Genomic DNA, 15,309 nt, shown 5'->3' on the forward strand with positions numbered 1-15,309 from the left:
TAGCAAGGTCGTTTGGTAGTTGAAGTACTCCTTGGGCGGTGGAATCTTCGCCCTCCCAAGTGTAGTATGTATTCGCTTCACTTTTGGCTGCTGTCAGGTGATGATGCATGGTTACATCAATCTCGGCTTTACTGTTGCTATCTCTTTTAGATACTTTTAAGGTGACGATTCTGCATTATCTTGTGATTAGTGTTATTCTTGAAACCCTGTGCATTGGGTGAGATTCCAGGGAAAGAACGTTTTTGGAAGAGTGGTGCCGAGCGTAGTCTGATGGTTACGCCCACAACATCTTTCTCAGTGCTGGGCCCTTCGTGAACTTTAGTTTCGGTGTATTGTTAATGTATTTAAATGTTTATTTTTCGTAATAAAACTGTTTTGTTGACCAAATTTTATTGAATCTCACCCTGATAGTTTTAGAGTGGGCGCCTCCTCAAGGCCTTATCGTCGGCCCAGAACATCCGGGCACGAATCATAAAAAGAAAATAAAAAAAGTCGAAGAAATTCCCGACAGTACTGGTCCCATTTCATGTAGAATTGTTAGTAGTGATGGAGATTTTGTACATAGAATGAAAATACTGGAACTAATGTGCAAGATTCTGAAAATATCAGTGAAGTAACTGACATAGTTAGCCCTGTGAACACACCTGTAGTGAGACGTTCAAGTCGTATACGTAAACCTGCCCAATGCCTTGATTTGTGAGTTGCCTATATTTTTATAAGTACTTGCTTGTGTTGCCAGAGAAAGCGTATTGTAATATTTTATACTTTTGCGGAACTATTTGTAAGATCTTCCCTAAGGCATGGAGGGGTGTGATGTATTGAAATGCGTTTCTGTTACTAAGAAACAATACTTTTGTAATTATCTACTGTGTACCATGTGTATGTTTGTAAGCCAGAAGAGTAGAATAAATCTTGAAAGATGGACTTCTAATTTGAGTGTCCCTCCATGCATACAGCTTCATACCACATACATTACAGCAGCAAATGTTGGTACAAAAGCCAAATGATAGAGCCAGCCCTGTCTAAACAAAGACAGGTAATGAACATCTCAAAGGGCGCCTGCTATTCAAATATCATAGATAAAATCTTCCTTCAACCAAAGCATAAGAAGATTTAAAGGGAAATTATCAGCTGGGTGACTTAGTAAAACGGCTTCCTGTGGATGAATCTCATGGTACAAATACTGCCTTTTCTGTAACCTCTCTCATTCATTACCTACCTGAAGAGAGAGATAGCAGTCTCTGAAATATAGTACTTACTTTCTATATTTTGACATTTTTGTGAGCTTTTAATAGATGGATTTCTGTTGTAGCAACATTTTTACCAGCCATATACATACATATATTGTTTGTGTAATGTATGTATATATATATATATAGTCTATATATATATATATATATATATATATATATATATATATAATTATATATATATAATATATATTATATAAAATTTAATATAGGTGCTACTTTAAAAGCGGTCAACCTGTGTAATTCTAGTTTCGCTGTGGTTAGTACTAGCCCGTCGGAGGTCAAATATCCCTAAAGTAGCACCAAGGGTTGTTGTTTTTTGAGATTAAGCTGGCCTTATGACAGACGCGGGGATCAAATGTGGTAAAATGCACTTAGGGACATTTGACCCCTGACGGGCTAGTACTAAACGGCGAAACAGTGTAGAAACACGCAGGTAGACAGCTTACTAAAGTAGCACACACACACACACTTATATATATATATATATATATATATTATATATATATATATATATATATATATATATATATATATATATATAACTGTAACATGCACAACGCAGTCAAAGTATAACCGTGGTTTATGAAACAAGACTTGCATCTCAAAAAATAAAATTAAAGTCATCATTAAGTATAGCACTACAGCTTCCACTTGAGTTTTACAAATCATTTGTTTTAAGTTATTCTCTCTCTCTCTCTCTCTCTCTCTCTCTCTCTCTCTCTCTCTCTCTCTCTCTCTCTCTCTCTCTCTCTCTCTGTGTGTGTGTGTGTGTGTGTGTGTGTGTGTGTGAACAAACTTACAAACCGACCGGAACAAGGATCTAATTTAAGATCTGGATTATCCCGGCCAGGACTTGAGGAACACGTGTTAAAACTGAGATGGACATGTTCTTCGCACCACCTCGAGGAGAATAATACTATATGGTAGTGTCAACTGGGTTCCTTGGAAACCCAGAAGATTTAGAAGACTGCGGGGTGGTTACATTTGATATTTGTTAAAGTGAAAACATAGGAAAGACATTAGTGGGGGGCATTTATTATCATTCCTATTATCAGTGGTAGTAGTTACGTATATATTTAGTAATATTTATATCATATTACACATATTCAAATGTAATCTAGTTATATAAAGCACAAATCGTTTTTTTTTTTCTTTTCTACACATAGACATTCTGTTCTGAAGTGGTTAGTAGTAAAAGATGTCTTACCTGTCTATTTGTATTTCCAAAAGAATGTGTTCATTTCAGATAAGAATGGTAAATGTGGTATTTTTGAAGGGTTTAAGGTAATAAGAATCTGGTTTTAATTGCCATATTGAAAGGTTCATTTTCAGTCAGAAACTGCTGTTTTGGATTATTAAATGTCTTCGCTCATCGTGACCTCAACTATATCGCTGGTTATTTTCTTTGCATCTTAACATCGCTGTTTTCCACGCAGATATACCAAGTTTTCACTTTCTGCCTCTAAAGGTGAATGAAGAAGAAGAAGAAGAAGAAGCGCCAAGGAAATCCCTGGAAAATGTTGTGTGGCATAGAATCTGACCAATAGCGTCTCGCCACACCAAAATAACGTTTCGGTAGACCAGCACCTTATCCATCGGTACTTCATGTCAGTGTTTCTGTAGGCCACTTCGAACGCTCGTGCTAGTTGATGCTCCTAGCTGCAATACATTTCTGCACGGCTCTGTTGCTGAAAGTGAATATTAATCAGGTATGTAATGTCTCTAAGGACTTAATGTGGATAATCAAGGTATAGGATATGGTATATCGTACGGTACTTAAAGCATAGGCAATTGGACAAATGGTACGTTGTGTTGATGACGTTTACGAGTAGACCGTGACCTAAAAATAGGCTAACGTATTTATTCTTTCATCGTGAAAATGGTAGCTAGGTAAGCGAAAACTTGTTTTAGCAGGTAAGTAGGCTAATTACACTTGTAATTCATTTAAAAGTTAATGAATAGCTAGCCTTTACTTTTTCTTGTCGATTCTTCTGTCATTGTGGGAATTTAATATTCATTCCTGTAGGCAACCCGGCGTTACCTATATAGGGCTAGTACTCAACCTATCCTAGGGATAGGACTACCTAAGTAGTTAGTCAACGACAACTTCCCTATAGCCTAGCAAATATTGGTTGTACAGCAAGTAAAATAACATAGGAAAACGTTAATTGCCATAGTGTAGGCCACTGCAGATTTCTTCTGTAGAAATACCCAAATATTCACAATAAGGCCGTGGCCTCCCAGTGGCAGACTGGTGTTTTTGTGGGGAGTGAAAAACCAGGCAATACTAGGTAGATGATAGGTAACTGTGTCATATATTTCTTTGGAAATTAGGGTAAACAACCGCATGGACTGGCCAACTCGCCTACTACCACGGCTAGGCCACCCTCAGAAAAAGTACTTTTAACACGTCCTGATACCAGAGATGGTCATCAGTCACGAGTTGTTGGTGGTGAGAGAAGGAGCTCAAGACCTCTACTCTCCATTCGAAGTAAGTATTTTCTCCAAAGTCAGAAATTAAGGCCATATTTTAAGATTTAAACAGAGGGTATTGAAAAAGGTGGCCAACGCAGTGCCCAGAACCCCAAAACGCTTTTGAAGTTTTTCTTACAATGAAAAGGTTTAGAAGATTGACGACTTGTACCCGTAGATGCTGGGGCACTTTCATCTCAACAATCGTAACCCCGACCTCTTACCACCACTTATTCGTACTTATTCAAGGGGACTACGCATTCTTTGCAGCGTTTTGCATTCCTCAATTGTTTATTGGTGTTGTCAATTGGTATGTGTTCACCCTTCAAACTGGGTAAAAGACTTACACAAAACGGGGGAAATATTTGTAGTATATATACATATTACAGCAATTTTATCATTACTGCGACAACTAGTAGAATTTATGGAAACAGTTTGTAAATGCATCGGTGTATGTGTGAAGCTCCACTAGATTGGCAATTTTGAGTCATTTTTCCTTGCGTCGTCTGCTCATAAGTATATATCCAAAATATTTGTAATGTTTTGGGGTTAATTTGGTTGCAAATAAAGGGGTAATAGACATGAATTAGATAAACATTTTGAAGTAAAGTTAAACTAAATAATCAGTAATGTAAAGCTTTGCACCTCATAAAGTGTAGTCGTCTGCTGCTCGTAACTGTGTTTGCGGAGTGAGTGCTTAGGAACTAGGAACAGCAACGTGGTTCAAGTGCAATGTGGAGTGAATTAAGACCAAAATGTGTATAATTACAATCAAATAAACACTGTGGAGTTTCAGTTGTGATTGCAGTAAGGATAAAACCACTGATTATAAGTTATAAAAGAATTCAGTTCAAACCATGACCCTGGGAATAAAAAGTTTCATACTTTCACTAATATAGGCAACAAAATGTTTTAATAAATTAACCCTTAAATGCCGAAGCGGTAAAAATCAAAACCTCCCCCGAATGCCGGTCCCGGTTTGGAGTGAGCGCGGAAGCGGAAAAAATAATTTTTTCAACAAATCACAGCGCGCTTAGTTTTGAAGATTAAGGGTTCATTTTTGGCTCCTTTTTTTGTAATTGCCTGAAGTTTAGTATGCAACCATCAGAAATGATAAAAATTATCATTATCATATATAAATAATGCGATATATGATAGCGCAAAAACAAAATTCAAATCGCGCTGTGCGCAAAACGGTTAAAGGTAACAAGTTACTTTTTTTTCGTTGTAATGTAAACTAAATTGCGATCTTTTTGGTATATAACACATTGTAAAACGATAAAAGCAACACAGAGAAAATATTATCACAAAATGATACATGAATTCGTAACGCGCGGACGTAAAAAAAATATACTTTTTTTAAATTCACAATAAATCTAAATATTGTTATAGAGACTTCGAATTTGTTTCAAGATGAAGTTAAATGATGGAATATTACGATACTGTAAGAGTTTTAGCTTACAGTTGCAATTTTCGACCATTTCCGACGAGTTAAAAATGACCAAATGTCGAAATTTTTTTAGAAATTTTTTTTTATATGCAATTATTTCGGAAATTAGAAAAGCTACAACCTTCAAATATTTTTCCTTTTACTCTACATGAAATTGCGCACATTTTCATATATAAAACTCTATGAAATGCCTAATATGTAACGGAGCAAATTTTCCGAGAATGCGATGTACGCAATTCGGAGATTTATGGTGGAGAATCCTCGCACGGAGAGAAGGAAAGTTTGTTCCGACACGGCATACAAACCTTCGGTCTTTTACAATAGGAAGGTACTAGCGGCAGCTGGATAGGTCGTAAGCTTTCGAACAAGGGGTTCGGTAGTTAACTGCTTGTCCGACAGGCGCGCGCGTGCGACTGGGAGGTAAACAAATCACTTTTGCTTTCGGCCTGCTGGCGTGTGGACGTGTATCATCGCTCTCTGCCCGCTTCATCGTCGTTGCTTTCGCATGGTTGTGTTTTTCTTTTTCTATTTATCTAGTGAAACTGAATTGTAAGTACAATCATTTCATATTTATTTCCATTGAATTCAATTGTGAATTAAAGGATCTTGGTTTCCACCACGCCCTCCGATTACCCCGAGTGCCGGGACTGAAGGGCGTAAGTGCGGGAATTCATTTTCCCAGAAATGATCCTCGTATTGTGTATGCTCTGTGCCGAGGGCGGGAGAGCGCTCGCTCGAGCGTATATTTTGGTTGGAAATGTGTAGATGAAAATCGTAAGTAAGTGCTCTTTTCATTTATATTTTTTTTTTGTTTTTTTTTTTACCTTTATGCTCGTTGCCGAGCGAATGCGCTCGGCACGAAAACTTTTATTCTGTATGGAAGTGGAATCGCAAGTACAGTATTCTTTTTCATTTTCATATATATTATTTTGATTGTAGCAATACTCATTTGGATCAGTTTTCCGAGCTTACCCGGAAATTGATCCTTTCCCCTTTTTAATTTGAATGAAGTGAAATCGCAAGTGCAGTTCTTTTTCATTTTCATATTTTATGAGATTGCATTGTTTACTTGGATCAATGTTTCCGCTATTTCCCGGGAATTGATCCTTCCCCTTTTTATTTGTATGAAGTGAAATCGCAAGCGCAGTATTCTTTTTCATTTTCATATATATTTTGATTGCATCAATTCATTATGGATCAAGTTTCCATTCATAATCGGGAATGGATCCTTTTACCCTTGCGCTCGTACCGAGGGCGCAAATGCGCTCGATCCGAGCCCTTATTCATTGTGAAGTGAATCGTAATGCAAGATTCTTTTTCATTTTATTCCTTTTATTATTGATTGCATCAATATTATTTGGTTCAATTTTGTTTTCCGCTCAGTCAGGGAATTGATCCTTATGCCCTTGCATTCTGGGCCGAGGGCACGATTGCTCTCGGGCTCTTATTATTATTGTTGGGTACATGGGTGCTGTGCGGGGGTAAAGGGAACGAGACCCCCCCGACCCCCCCCCCCCCCCCCGCTCAGCTCCCACAGATGGCCCTTCCCCTTGGGGGGGGGGGGGGGGGAGGTTATCTGCGTTTCTTCTCTCGCCCGCCCTCGAGCGCGGGGGAGGGCGCTCGGTGCCCGATGTACAATTGTATTCGGGGTCTTCCACTCGTTCGGAGAGGGCTCACCCCCCCCCCCCCCCCCCGCGCGAGGGGACTTCCCCCCACTAATCGCTACTACTGTTATTTCCGCAGGTGCTACTGCCACGAGGGTGGTGACCTTGGTGAGTATGGGCGTCCTTCCATTTGCAGGGCGTGCTAGTGTCCAGGGGCTGCGGTTCTATGTCTGGGCCTACTGCGGTCACCCATGGAGTGGTGACCACGCTCCAGGTGACGACGTCCTCCTCACCTGGTGTACTCGTCTCACATGGTAACAGTCTTGCCTACAGCCGCTGTGAAGTGCCGTTCACCGTACCGAGAGGGGGGCGTGCCGCCGCCGCTCGTGGTTGCCGCGCTGCCGTGACCCACACTTGCCTGCCCTAGAGCTCGCCCTGGACCTGCCGCCGGTACCAGGATGTTGCTGGCTGCTGCTCCACTTCCTGTGTTTCCGGTGCTGCCTGCCGTACCTGCCGATTCTGGGCTGACTGTCCATGCAGTTGCTGCGCTGCTCTCCCTGCCGTTGCTGCGCTGGCTGTCCCTGCCGTTGCTGCGCTGGCTGTCCCTACTGATGCTGTGCTGGCTGTGCCCTGCTGTTCTGAGATGCCCATACCTGCTGACGTCGTCCCTGTTCGTGGTGGTACTACCCCAGACTTTGGTCTGTCTGTACAGGTGCATCCGGGCCCTGTGGCTTCGGCTACAGCAGCCCCGGCTCCGCCCTGGATAGCAGATCTTAGTCTGTCCTGAGGAAGCTGAGAAGAAGAGGAGGAAGGTGTCGTGCGTATCTTCATCTTCTTCATCGTCTCGGCTGCCGCCTCTTAACTCTAAGGCTCACAGCCGAAGGAGGAAGGAAGGTGCCGTCGTCGTCATCTTCATCTTCTTCATCGCGTCGCTGCCGGCCTCTTCCCCTTCGACTTCTAAGGCTTCAGCCGAGAAGAAGTTGCCTAACCTCCCTCCTAAGAAGTCTCCCTCGGGAGCTTCTCGGGACCGTCTCACCTCGGTGGGACGGGAGGGTTCCTTCCGCTGGTCCTCCTGCTCCTTCGGGAGCGGGGCCCGTCTCTTCTTCCGCAAGGAAGAAGACTACGGGGACCAGAGGGGTAACGGCTAACACCGGTACTTCCTCGCCTGGTGTCAGTGGTTCTGCCACTGCATCAGGGTCCGTCTCGGCCTCTCGTTCAGGGTGAGGTACCGAGTGTACGGTCGCCTACCAGCGACCGTGCAGCCAGGAACCAGACCTCTGAGTCCGCTCAGCGTCAGGTTCACGGCACGGGGCGGAAGACTGGTGACAACCGCTCACTTTGCGACTCTCACCAGACCAGCTCTCGCTCTCCGCGGCGACCAGCTGGCTACCCGGGGACGTGACGATCCACGACCGGCCACGGGCTGAGGCTGGGAAGAGGTCCTCCCGTTCGCCGGGTGCCAGCCACGGCTGGAACCATCGACGTGACGTGCCGTGAGGACAAGCACCGGTCTCACTGTGACAGTGGAGCCTGCAGGTCGCCTGACCGTCGCTCTCACAGAGACGATCGGGTACGGCAACCAGCACCAGCTCTTCTGACACTCGAGATCGGGGCCGCTGTGCTCAGTCCAGCCGTTCTCCACAGCGAGACGGTTCGACCAGGCCTGCAGCTCGATCGCCACCGCGCGGGTTGACGATCGCCTGCAGCCCTCCAAGCCTGCTGGTTCTGCCAGCGAGCGAGGAGGGAGCGTCAGGTCTGCCTCCCCGTACCTTCAACCTCCTCGGGTTACACCGGAGGAGCGAGGTATTGAGGAGTGATCGTGAGGGGTGCGCCCCTCATGATCCCACCACGACGCCCTACGTGCCAGGCACGGTTCTTGACCGGTGCCAGGACGTATGCGCAAGTGGATGGAGAAGACCGAGAGGGCTGTCGCTGTTTCCCCCTTCTTAGGAGGAAGGTTCTCGGAATATGCTCTTGTTCGAAGGGCTTAACGGTCCCACTCTGCAAGATGCTGTGACTTCCGAGATCCAGAGGAACTTTGCCGGAGGCTTATGGCGCTGATTGTCGTCCAGCACAAACGACCTCGGTAAGGATCGCCGCTCCCACCAGCAGAGCCACGTCTCTGCTCGAGTCGTTTTTTGGGGCCCGAGAGGGAACCCAAATCGACGGTGGGTCTGCCGCGATCGGAGCTTGCCGACTGGTGTTGAACCAGGTAGTCTCTCGTCTCCGGACAAGAAGGCTCTCTCAGTTCTGGCCGGTCGAACAAGCTACTTCACCTCCTCTACTGCGACAGAGGCGTTTCTACGTGTCTTCGGACACCGTATTTGAATACCCCACCCTTCGGTCCTCCTGAGGTTTCGACCTCGACGAGACTGGAATGGAGTCGGAGGACGGTATCGGCTCTCTCCTGTCAGGTGTCGATCAGCCCCACCCAGACGACGTTCACAGTGGCGGCAGACCCTTACCTACAGTATGAGTTCGTAACCCTCCTCGGGAAACGTTTTCTCCCTGACGATACGTTTTCCCAGGCTCTGAGAGGCCATCGCCGTAAGGCGATGGCTGCTCCTTTTCTTCTCCAACTGCTAGTTCCGCTGGGAAGCGCGAGCCAGTATCCAATTCCTCCCCCATTCCCTCTCTCCTTACGGCTACGAGGGAAAGGGGAGGGATGGATCCTACAGAGATTTCTCTGTAAGATCCCACGTTAGGGGCTGCGCTACCGGGGGGACCTTCGGGTCCTACCTGACGTAAGCCCCGGTCGTTGAGGAGGGATCCGGCCCCTTTCTCGATTTCTACGGGAATCGGGAGGATCACCAGCCGATATCGTTTGACGAATTCGGTGGGGGGTTTCGCAGAGTGCTTAGAATTCTACGGAATTTCTAGCGCACTCAGAGTGTTCGAGTTTTTACGATCTCCAAACACTTAGGCGAGACCACGGTCCAAAGTGAGCGAGAATCCCCGATAATTGTTACACGATAATCGGGAACCTCTGCTTATGCTCGAATTCCTGTAATTTCTAGCATTTGGAAGAAGACTGCTGCTGAAAGAAGAGTATCTCACAGTAGGCGATTAACCTGGAATAGAGAAGAACGGACGGGAACTTCCAGTTTGGCTTGAACTATCGTCTTCGGTATTCTGTTCACCATTGAAGCTTTCTTTGGGAAGACTTCTCCTTCACTCTCTTGACTAGAGAACGAAGGCGGTCGATCTCCAATCCTTATTCTCATTCCTCAGAGGAAAAGAATTTAGGATGGAGGTCGTGGTACAGAACCTACAAATATACTACGTACATTACCCTCGCGACATGATTCTTTTAACAGTTGAATTGTCCGGGGGTAGGCACATACCGTAGTTAACTCTACGGTTTGTGACCTGAGACGAATTGTATCTTAATTGAACTGCAACTCGGGGTTGCCTGCAACCTCCCAGCAGTTATCAGTTTCGATTTTAGATACTTGGTATTGTCATGACAACACCAAATCAGCTTTTTGTATTTACCGAAATCCGTTTCGGTTAAATATAATTGCTCGAGCGTATTCTTTATGCTCGATGGTTCTAGCCGAACGCATTCCTTCGTGGAATAATGGATTACCTGGCAACTCAGGATGACGAGTCACCGAGAGCTACTGCGTATTGAACTGCCTGATAGCGGCTCAGTATCAGCTAGGTCTCGGAGATGCACGGTCGGTTACGTCTCTCTCTCCCCTGGTTTGATTGACTACCGAACCGTATCTCTGCCCAACAATCATGGACTTAGGTCTCTGATTAACAGGGATTCTCGCAATAATGAAGAACCATCTACTGCTGTGACGCTCGATTTCATCGCCTTCGACATTGCGAGAATTTTCAACAGAGATATCTCTTGGACTCTTTCATCTTTTCTGTTTTACCGCACGGTAACAGAAGTCTGTACTAGTCACCCGCTGCATCGCACCGCAATAATGCGAATGATTTTTGCAGACATCTGAGTTTGTCTTCAAAATATCTCGTATTCGTAGGTGTGGCAATTATTCATTGCTCGCCCCGAATTAACAGATATGTCAGAAGACATCGCCTACTCTCCGACCTGACAGCTCTACTTCCAAATGTTCAGCCCATGAGAAGCCAGTTCTTCAGGCAGTATTTCCCTGTCTTCATTACTGAAAAGCGCTCCGCTTTTATTGCAACTACGATCCTCACCGGACAGCAATGAATAGCGGTTAGCGTTCTCAGTGTTTGTAGCACAGGTTCAGAATCTTGAGAATCCTTCTCTCGGTTCAGCTGTGAAGACGTAGGTTGCATTTTCTGTACACCTTCGTCTTCAACGACACATAGTGTTGTTTCTCCTTAGCCGAGAATCAACTATACTATGAGATATTTTGCCATCAGGGGACCTCGGTCTCTAGAAGGCAATTGACTTTCGCCTGTTGGGTAACATGCCTTAAGAGAGTCATCACCTTGCCTTCTGGCATCGGTGACGAACAAATTATTTGTTTAGTCTCTTGGCATAACCCTTTTAAGGCGAAGGTCACGTGACTTGCTCGGGTGCTTGGACAACTTGCCTCCTACCGAACGCAGTCAGTCAGTCGGCAGCTGTCAGAGCGCCCAAGTCTGATTTACGAACTTCGCTGTGGACTTAGTTCGGTTGTTCCATAACAGTCTTTTTGTTCATGCCACTTACCTGACAGATATATATATAGCTGTATTTTCTGACGCCCGACAGAAATTTCAAAACTCGCGGCACACAGCAGTGGCGGCCAGGTGGGTAGTACCCATTCCCGCCGCTGGGAGGCGGATATCAGGAACCATTCCCATTTTCTATCATATTTTTTCTGTCGCCGGTCGGTAACATCTGTTTACAGACCTCTGCTCAGGATTTTTTGGAATTTGACTCGTTTCTAAGTATCTGATTGATTTTGTTGGTATTGATTTGGATTGTGGAATTGGCATGCGCGATAGTGGACCGTTTTTTATTTTGGATTGACTTTTCTCTATAAGATATGTCTGGATCAAGTGGTGTGAGTTTCAGAGTGTGTGTGAGTGCTGTTTGTAAGGTGAGGCTACCGAAAGCATCGGTAGACCCCCACACAGTATGTATGAGTTGTAGGGGGCTTCATTGTTTGATTGATCATCGGTGCAAGGAATGTGAGAAATTGACTGATGATGAATGGAGAGCATATGAGTCCTATCGCCTTAAATTGGAGCGCGATAGGATCAGGAGGTCTTCCTCAAGAAGTTCTTCCAAAGGTAAGACTAATGTTTCTCCTGCACTAACACCTGTAGTGTTTACAACCCCTAAACCTGTGTTGCCTTCGGGCTCTGATTCTGTGTCGGGAGGAGCGGATGCTCTCTCTATGATTTTGGAGTCCTTCGCACTCTGGAGACCAAAGTGAAAGCCTTGGAAACTGGCTCAGGTGCAAGTGTTGTGATCGTGCCCCCAGTGTTGTGGAGGGGGCGTCAGATCGGCCCCATAATGCCTCTAGGCCTAGACCTCTATCAGACTCCCAAGACCCAGGGAGGAGGTATGTCGAAAGCCGCAAGAGGGTTACGGGGGCTTCCCACCGATCTGGCGTCCCTTCGGCAGACCATGTAGCAAAGACTCAGGCTGCCAAGGACCGTGCACGAGCACGCGTCTGGAAGGAGTGCTTTTCGTCCTCCGAAGCGTCCTCCCCGCGCAAGGGGTGGAGCGCTCGGAGAGACTCTCGTCCGTTAAAGAGGACGTTTCTTGCGGAGGACGCTTCACGTCCTCTTTCGCCGCTTTCGTCGGAAGACGCTTATGATGTCTTTCCGCCTCAGAAAAGAGGTAGGATCTCCTCCGATGAGGACGCTAGGTTACGCGCACAGGCGCGTACACCTGAGAAACAGGTAACTGTTCCTTTGAGAAGGAAGGAGGCGTCCCCTCGCCCCTCGTCTTCTCACAGGACCAGTCCTGCTTCCTCGACTCATTCTTCTCCAACGAAGAACATTCTTTTGTCCCTTCAGGACCAGCTATCCTCGCTTATGGCTCAGAGGACTCGCCCAGCAGCAGTCGAGCCTAAGCGGAGGAAGGACCTTAGTCTGCCTGTAAAGAGGACTAAGCAGTCTCTGTTGCCTTCGCCTCCTGCGTCTCGTTCGCCGATCGCTTCTCCTTCAGCGATTCGCCGTTCTCGTTCGTCTTATAGAAGGACGTTACGACAGGACGCTTTTGAAGACGCTTGGTGCAAGGACGCTCGGCAGGTCGTTCGGCAGGATGCTTGTCAGGACGCTCGTCAGGACGCTCGGCAGGACGTTCGTCAGGACGCTTGGCAGGACGCTAGGCAGGACGTTTGTCAGGACGCTCGCCAGGACGCTACACAGGACGCTCGGCAGGACGCTCTCCAGGACGCTAGACAGGACGCTTGGCAGGAAACTCGCCAGGACGTTCAGGCCTCCTTTCAAGACGCTTTCGGGGATTCTGAACAAGAATTCTTACCCCCAGACACTTTGTTACGCGCTCAGGCACGTAGGCCAGCGAAGAGAAGTAAAGACGCTTCTCGGGCAGGTGAGACTGCCGCGGAAGGCGCGGAAGACGCTCGTCCGCCTCAGGACGCTCTGCCATCAACGAGCAGTAAGCGTCAAGAAGAAGACAGCCGTGATAAGGCTGCATCTTGCAAGGATAGGGGGCCTTTGATCTTGCTAAGACCGCAATAGGTGGTCGCCTTCGCCTGACGGACGTTCTCCTCTTCTGTTGAGAGAAGAAGGAGAACTGGGTAGTTCAGCTGAATCGGGAGAAGATGAGCCTGCCACAGCCCCTTCTACCTCGGATTACAAAGTCCTAGTCAGACTTTTGCGTTCTTCTTTTGAGGACAAATTTCAGCCCGCAGCTCCCAAGTCGCCTCCTTCACAGTTTTCTTCATCAAAAACGGGGAAAATCCCGGAGTTCGTAGAGATGAAGACTTCTCTATCGACTAAACGTGCTTTCAAGAAGCTCCAAGACTGGATGATAAGAAGGAGAGACCAAGGCAAGACAACTTTCGCCTTGCCTCCTACTAAACCTTAGTGGTAAAGGAGGCATTTGGTATAAGACCAAGGACGAGTGGGAGTTCGTATCCCTTCGTCGGCTCAAGGAGATTTCTCCAGCCTTGTAGACTTACAGAGGAGGTCACTGTTACCCTCTGCCAAAGTGACTTGGACCGCGTCGGAGACAGACCATCATATGAAAGGTCTGCTTAGGACGCTGGAAGTCTTCAACTTCCTTGATTGGTGTTTGGGAGTTCTGGATTTACAAGCGAGAAGCCCAGAATCTCTTAGTCTGGGGGAGCTGTCCACGTGTGTTAGCAGGTATGGACAAAGCCGTCAGGGGATGGTTCGGAAGAGCTAGTATCTCACTTCGGGACAGCTTTGTTAAAAAGAGAGCTTTGCTGTGCAACTTCACAGCTCGGTCAGTGACGCCAGCTCAGAAAGCGGACTTGTTGTTTCGCCTCTTTCGAACATCTCTTCCCCCAGACTTTGGTAAAGGACCTGACGAACAGCTTACAAGAGAAAGCTACTCAGGATCTTTTGGCCCAGTCTACGAGACGGTCGGCCGGACCTTCAACTTCTTCGGCTGCAGTTCGTCCGCCGAAGAAAGTAAAGCCCTTTCGTGGGGCTCCCCCCTCGTGAGCAGCTCTCGAGGGAGAGGGTTTTTTCACGAGGAAGAGCTTCTTTTAAACCAAAACCTTCCAAGTGAAAAGCATGTCCTTCAGACACCAGTCGGAGCCAGACTGAAATATTTTGCGGGAGCGTGGAGAAAGAGAGACACGGACTCTTGGTCCCTCAAGATCGTGGAGCAGGGGTACAAGATCCCCTTTTTAGATCTTCCTCCTCTTTCTACGACTCCCAGAGACCTTTCTCCATCCTACCAAGGAGAAAAGAAGAAAGTCTTGTTCGATCTCCTTCAACAGATGATCGACAAAAGAGCGGTGGAACAAGTCGCGGACCTGGGGTCTCCAGGTTTCTACAACAGAATCTTCCTAGTACCAAAGCAGTCGTCAGGTTGGCGTCCAGTTCTAGATGTAAGCAGGCTCAATCTGTTCGTGGAAAAGATCAAATTCACGATGGAGACGCCTCATTCTGTTCTGGGAGCGTTGAGACCGGGCGACTGGATGGTATCTTTGGACTTGCAGGACGCGTACTTCCACATCCCGATCCACCCTCTGTCAAGAAAATATCTAAGATTTGTCTTGAACAACAAAGTTTGGCAGTTCAGAGCGATGTGCTTCGGACTGACCACGGCTCCGATGGTGTTCACAGTAGTGATGAAGAACGTAGCGAGGTGGCTACACTCTTCGGGAATAAGAGTTTCCCTATATCTAGACGACTGGCTGATCAGAGCGTCGTCGAGAGAGAATGTCTGAAGGACTTGCAGTTCACTTTAGCCTTAGCGAAGTCCCTGGGACTTCTTGTCACCTCGAAAAGTCGCATCTGACCCCAACACAGTCCATCGTGTATCTGGGGATTCAGATGGATTCAGTGGCTTTTTCGAGCGTTTCCGTCCCAGGAACGTCAGCTTCTAGGCTTAGGAGAAAATCTCAGCCTTTTCTAAGGAAAGAGACTT

General features: G+C 46.5%; 1 protein-coding gene across 1 annotated transcript in view; it reads left to right on the plus strand.

Moving 5' to 3' along the window:
- Window positions 1-3,017: 3,017 nt before the first annotated feature.
- LOC135225788 (hypoxia up-regulated protein 1-like) overlaps window positions 3,018-15,309 on the plus strand; it is a gene marked incomplete in the record, with an annotated part of 558,991 nt that continues 546,699 nt past the window's right edge. Inside the window, 1 exon segment of the mRNA XM_064265268.1 lies at window positions 3,018-3,143. Coding sequence (XP_064121338.1) covers window positions 3,133-3,143 — 11 coding nt within the window.

Source organism: Macrobrachium nipponense, chromosome 13 (genome assembly GCF_015104395.2).
Source record: "Macrobrachium nipponense isolate FS-2020 chromosome 13, ASM1510439v2, whole genome shotgun sequence".
Classification (NCBI taxonomy): domain Eukaryota; kingdom Metazoa; phylum Arthropoda; class Malacostraca; order Decapoda; family Palaemonidae; genus Macrobrachium; species Macrobrachium nipponense.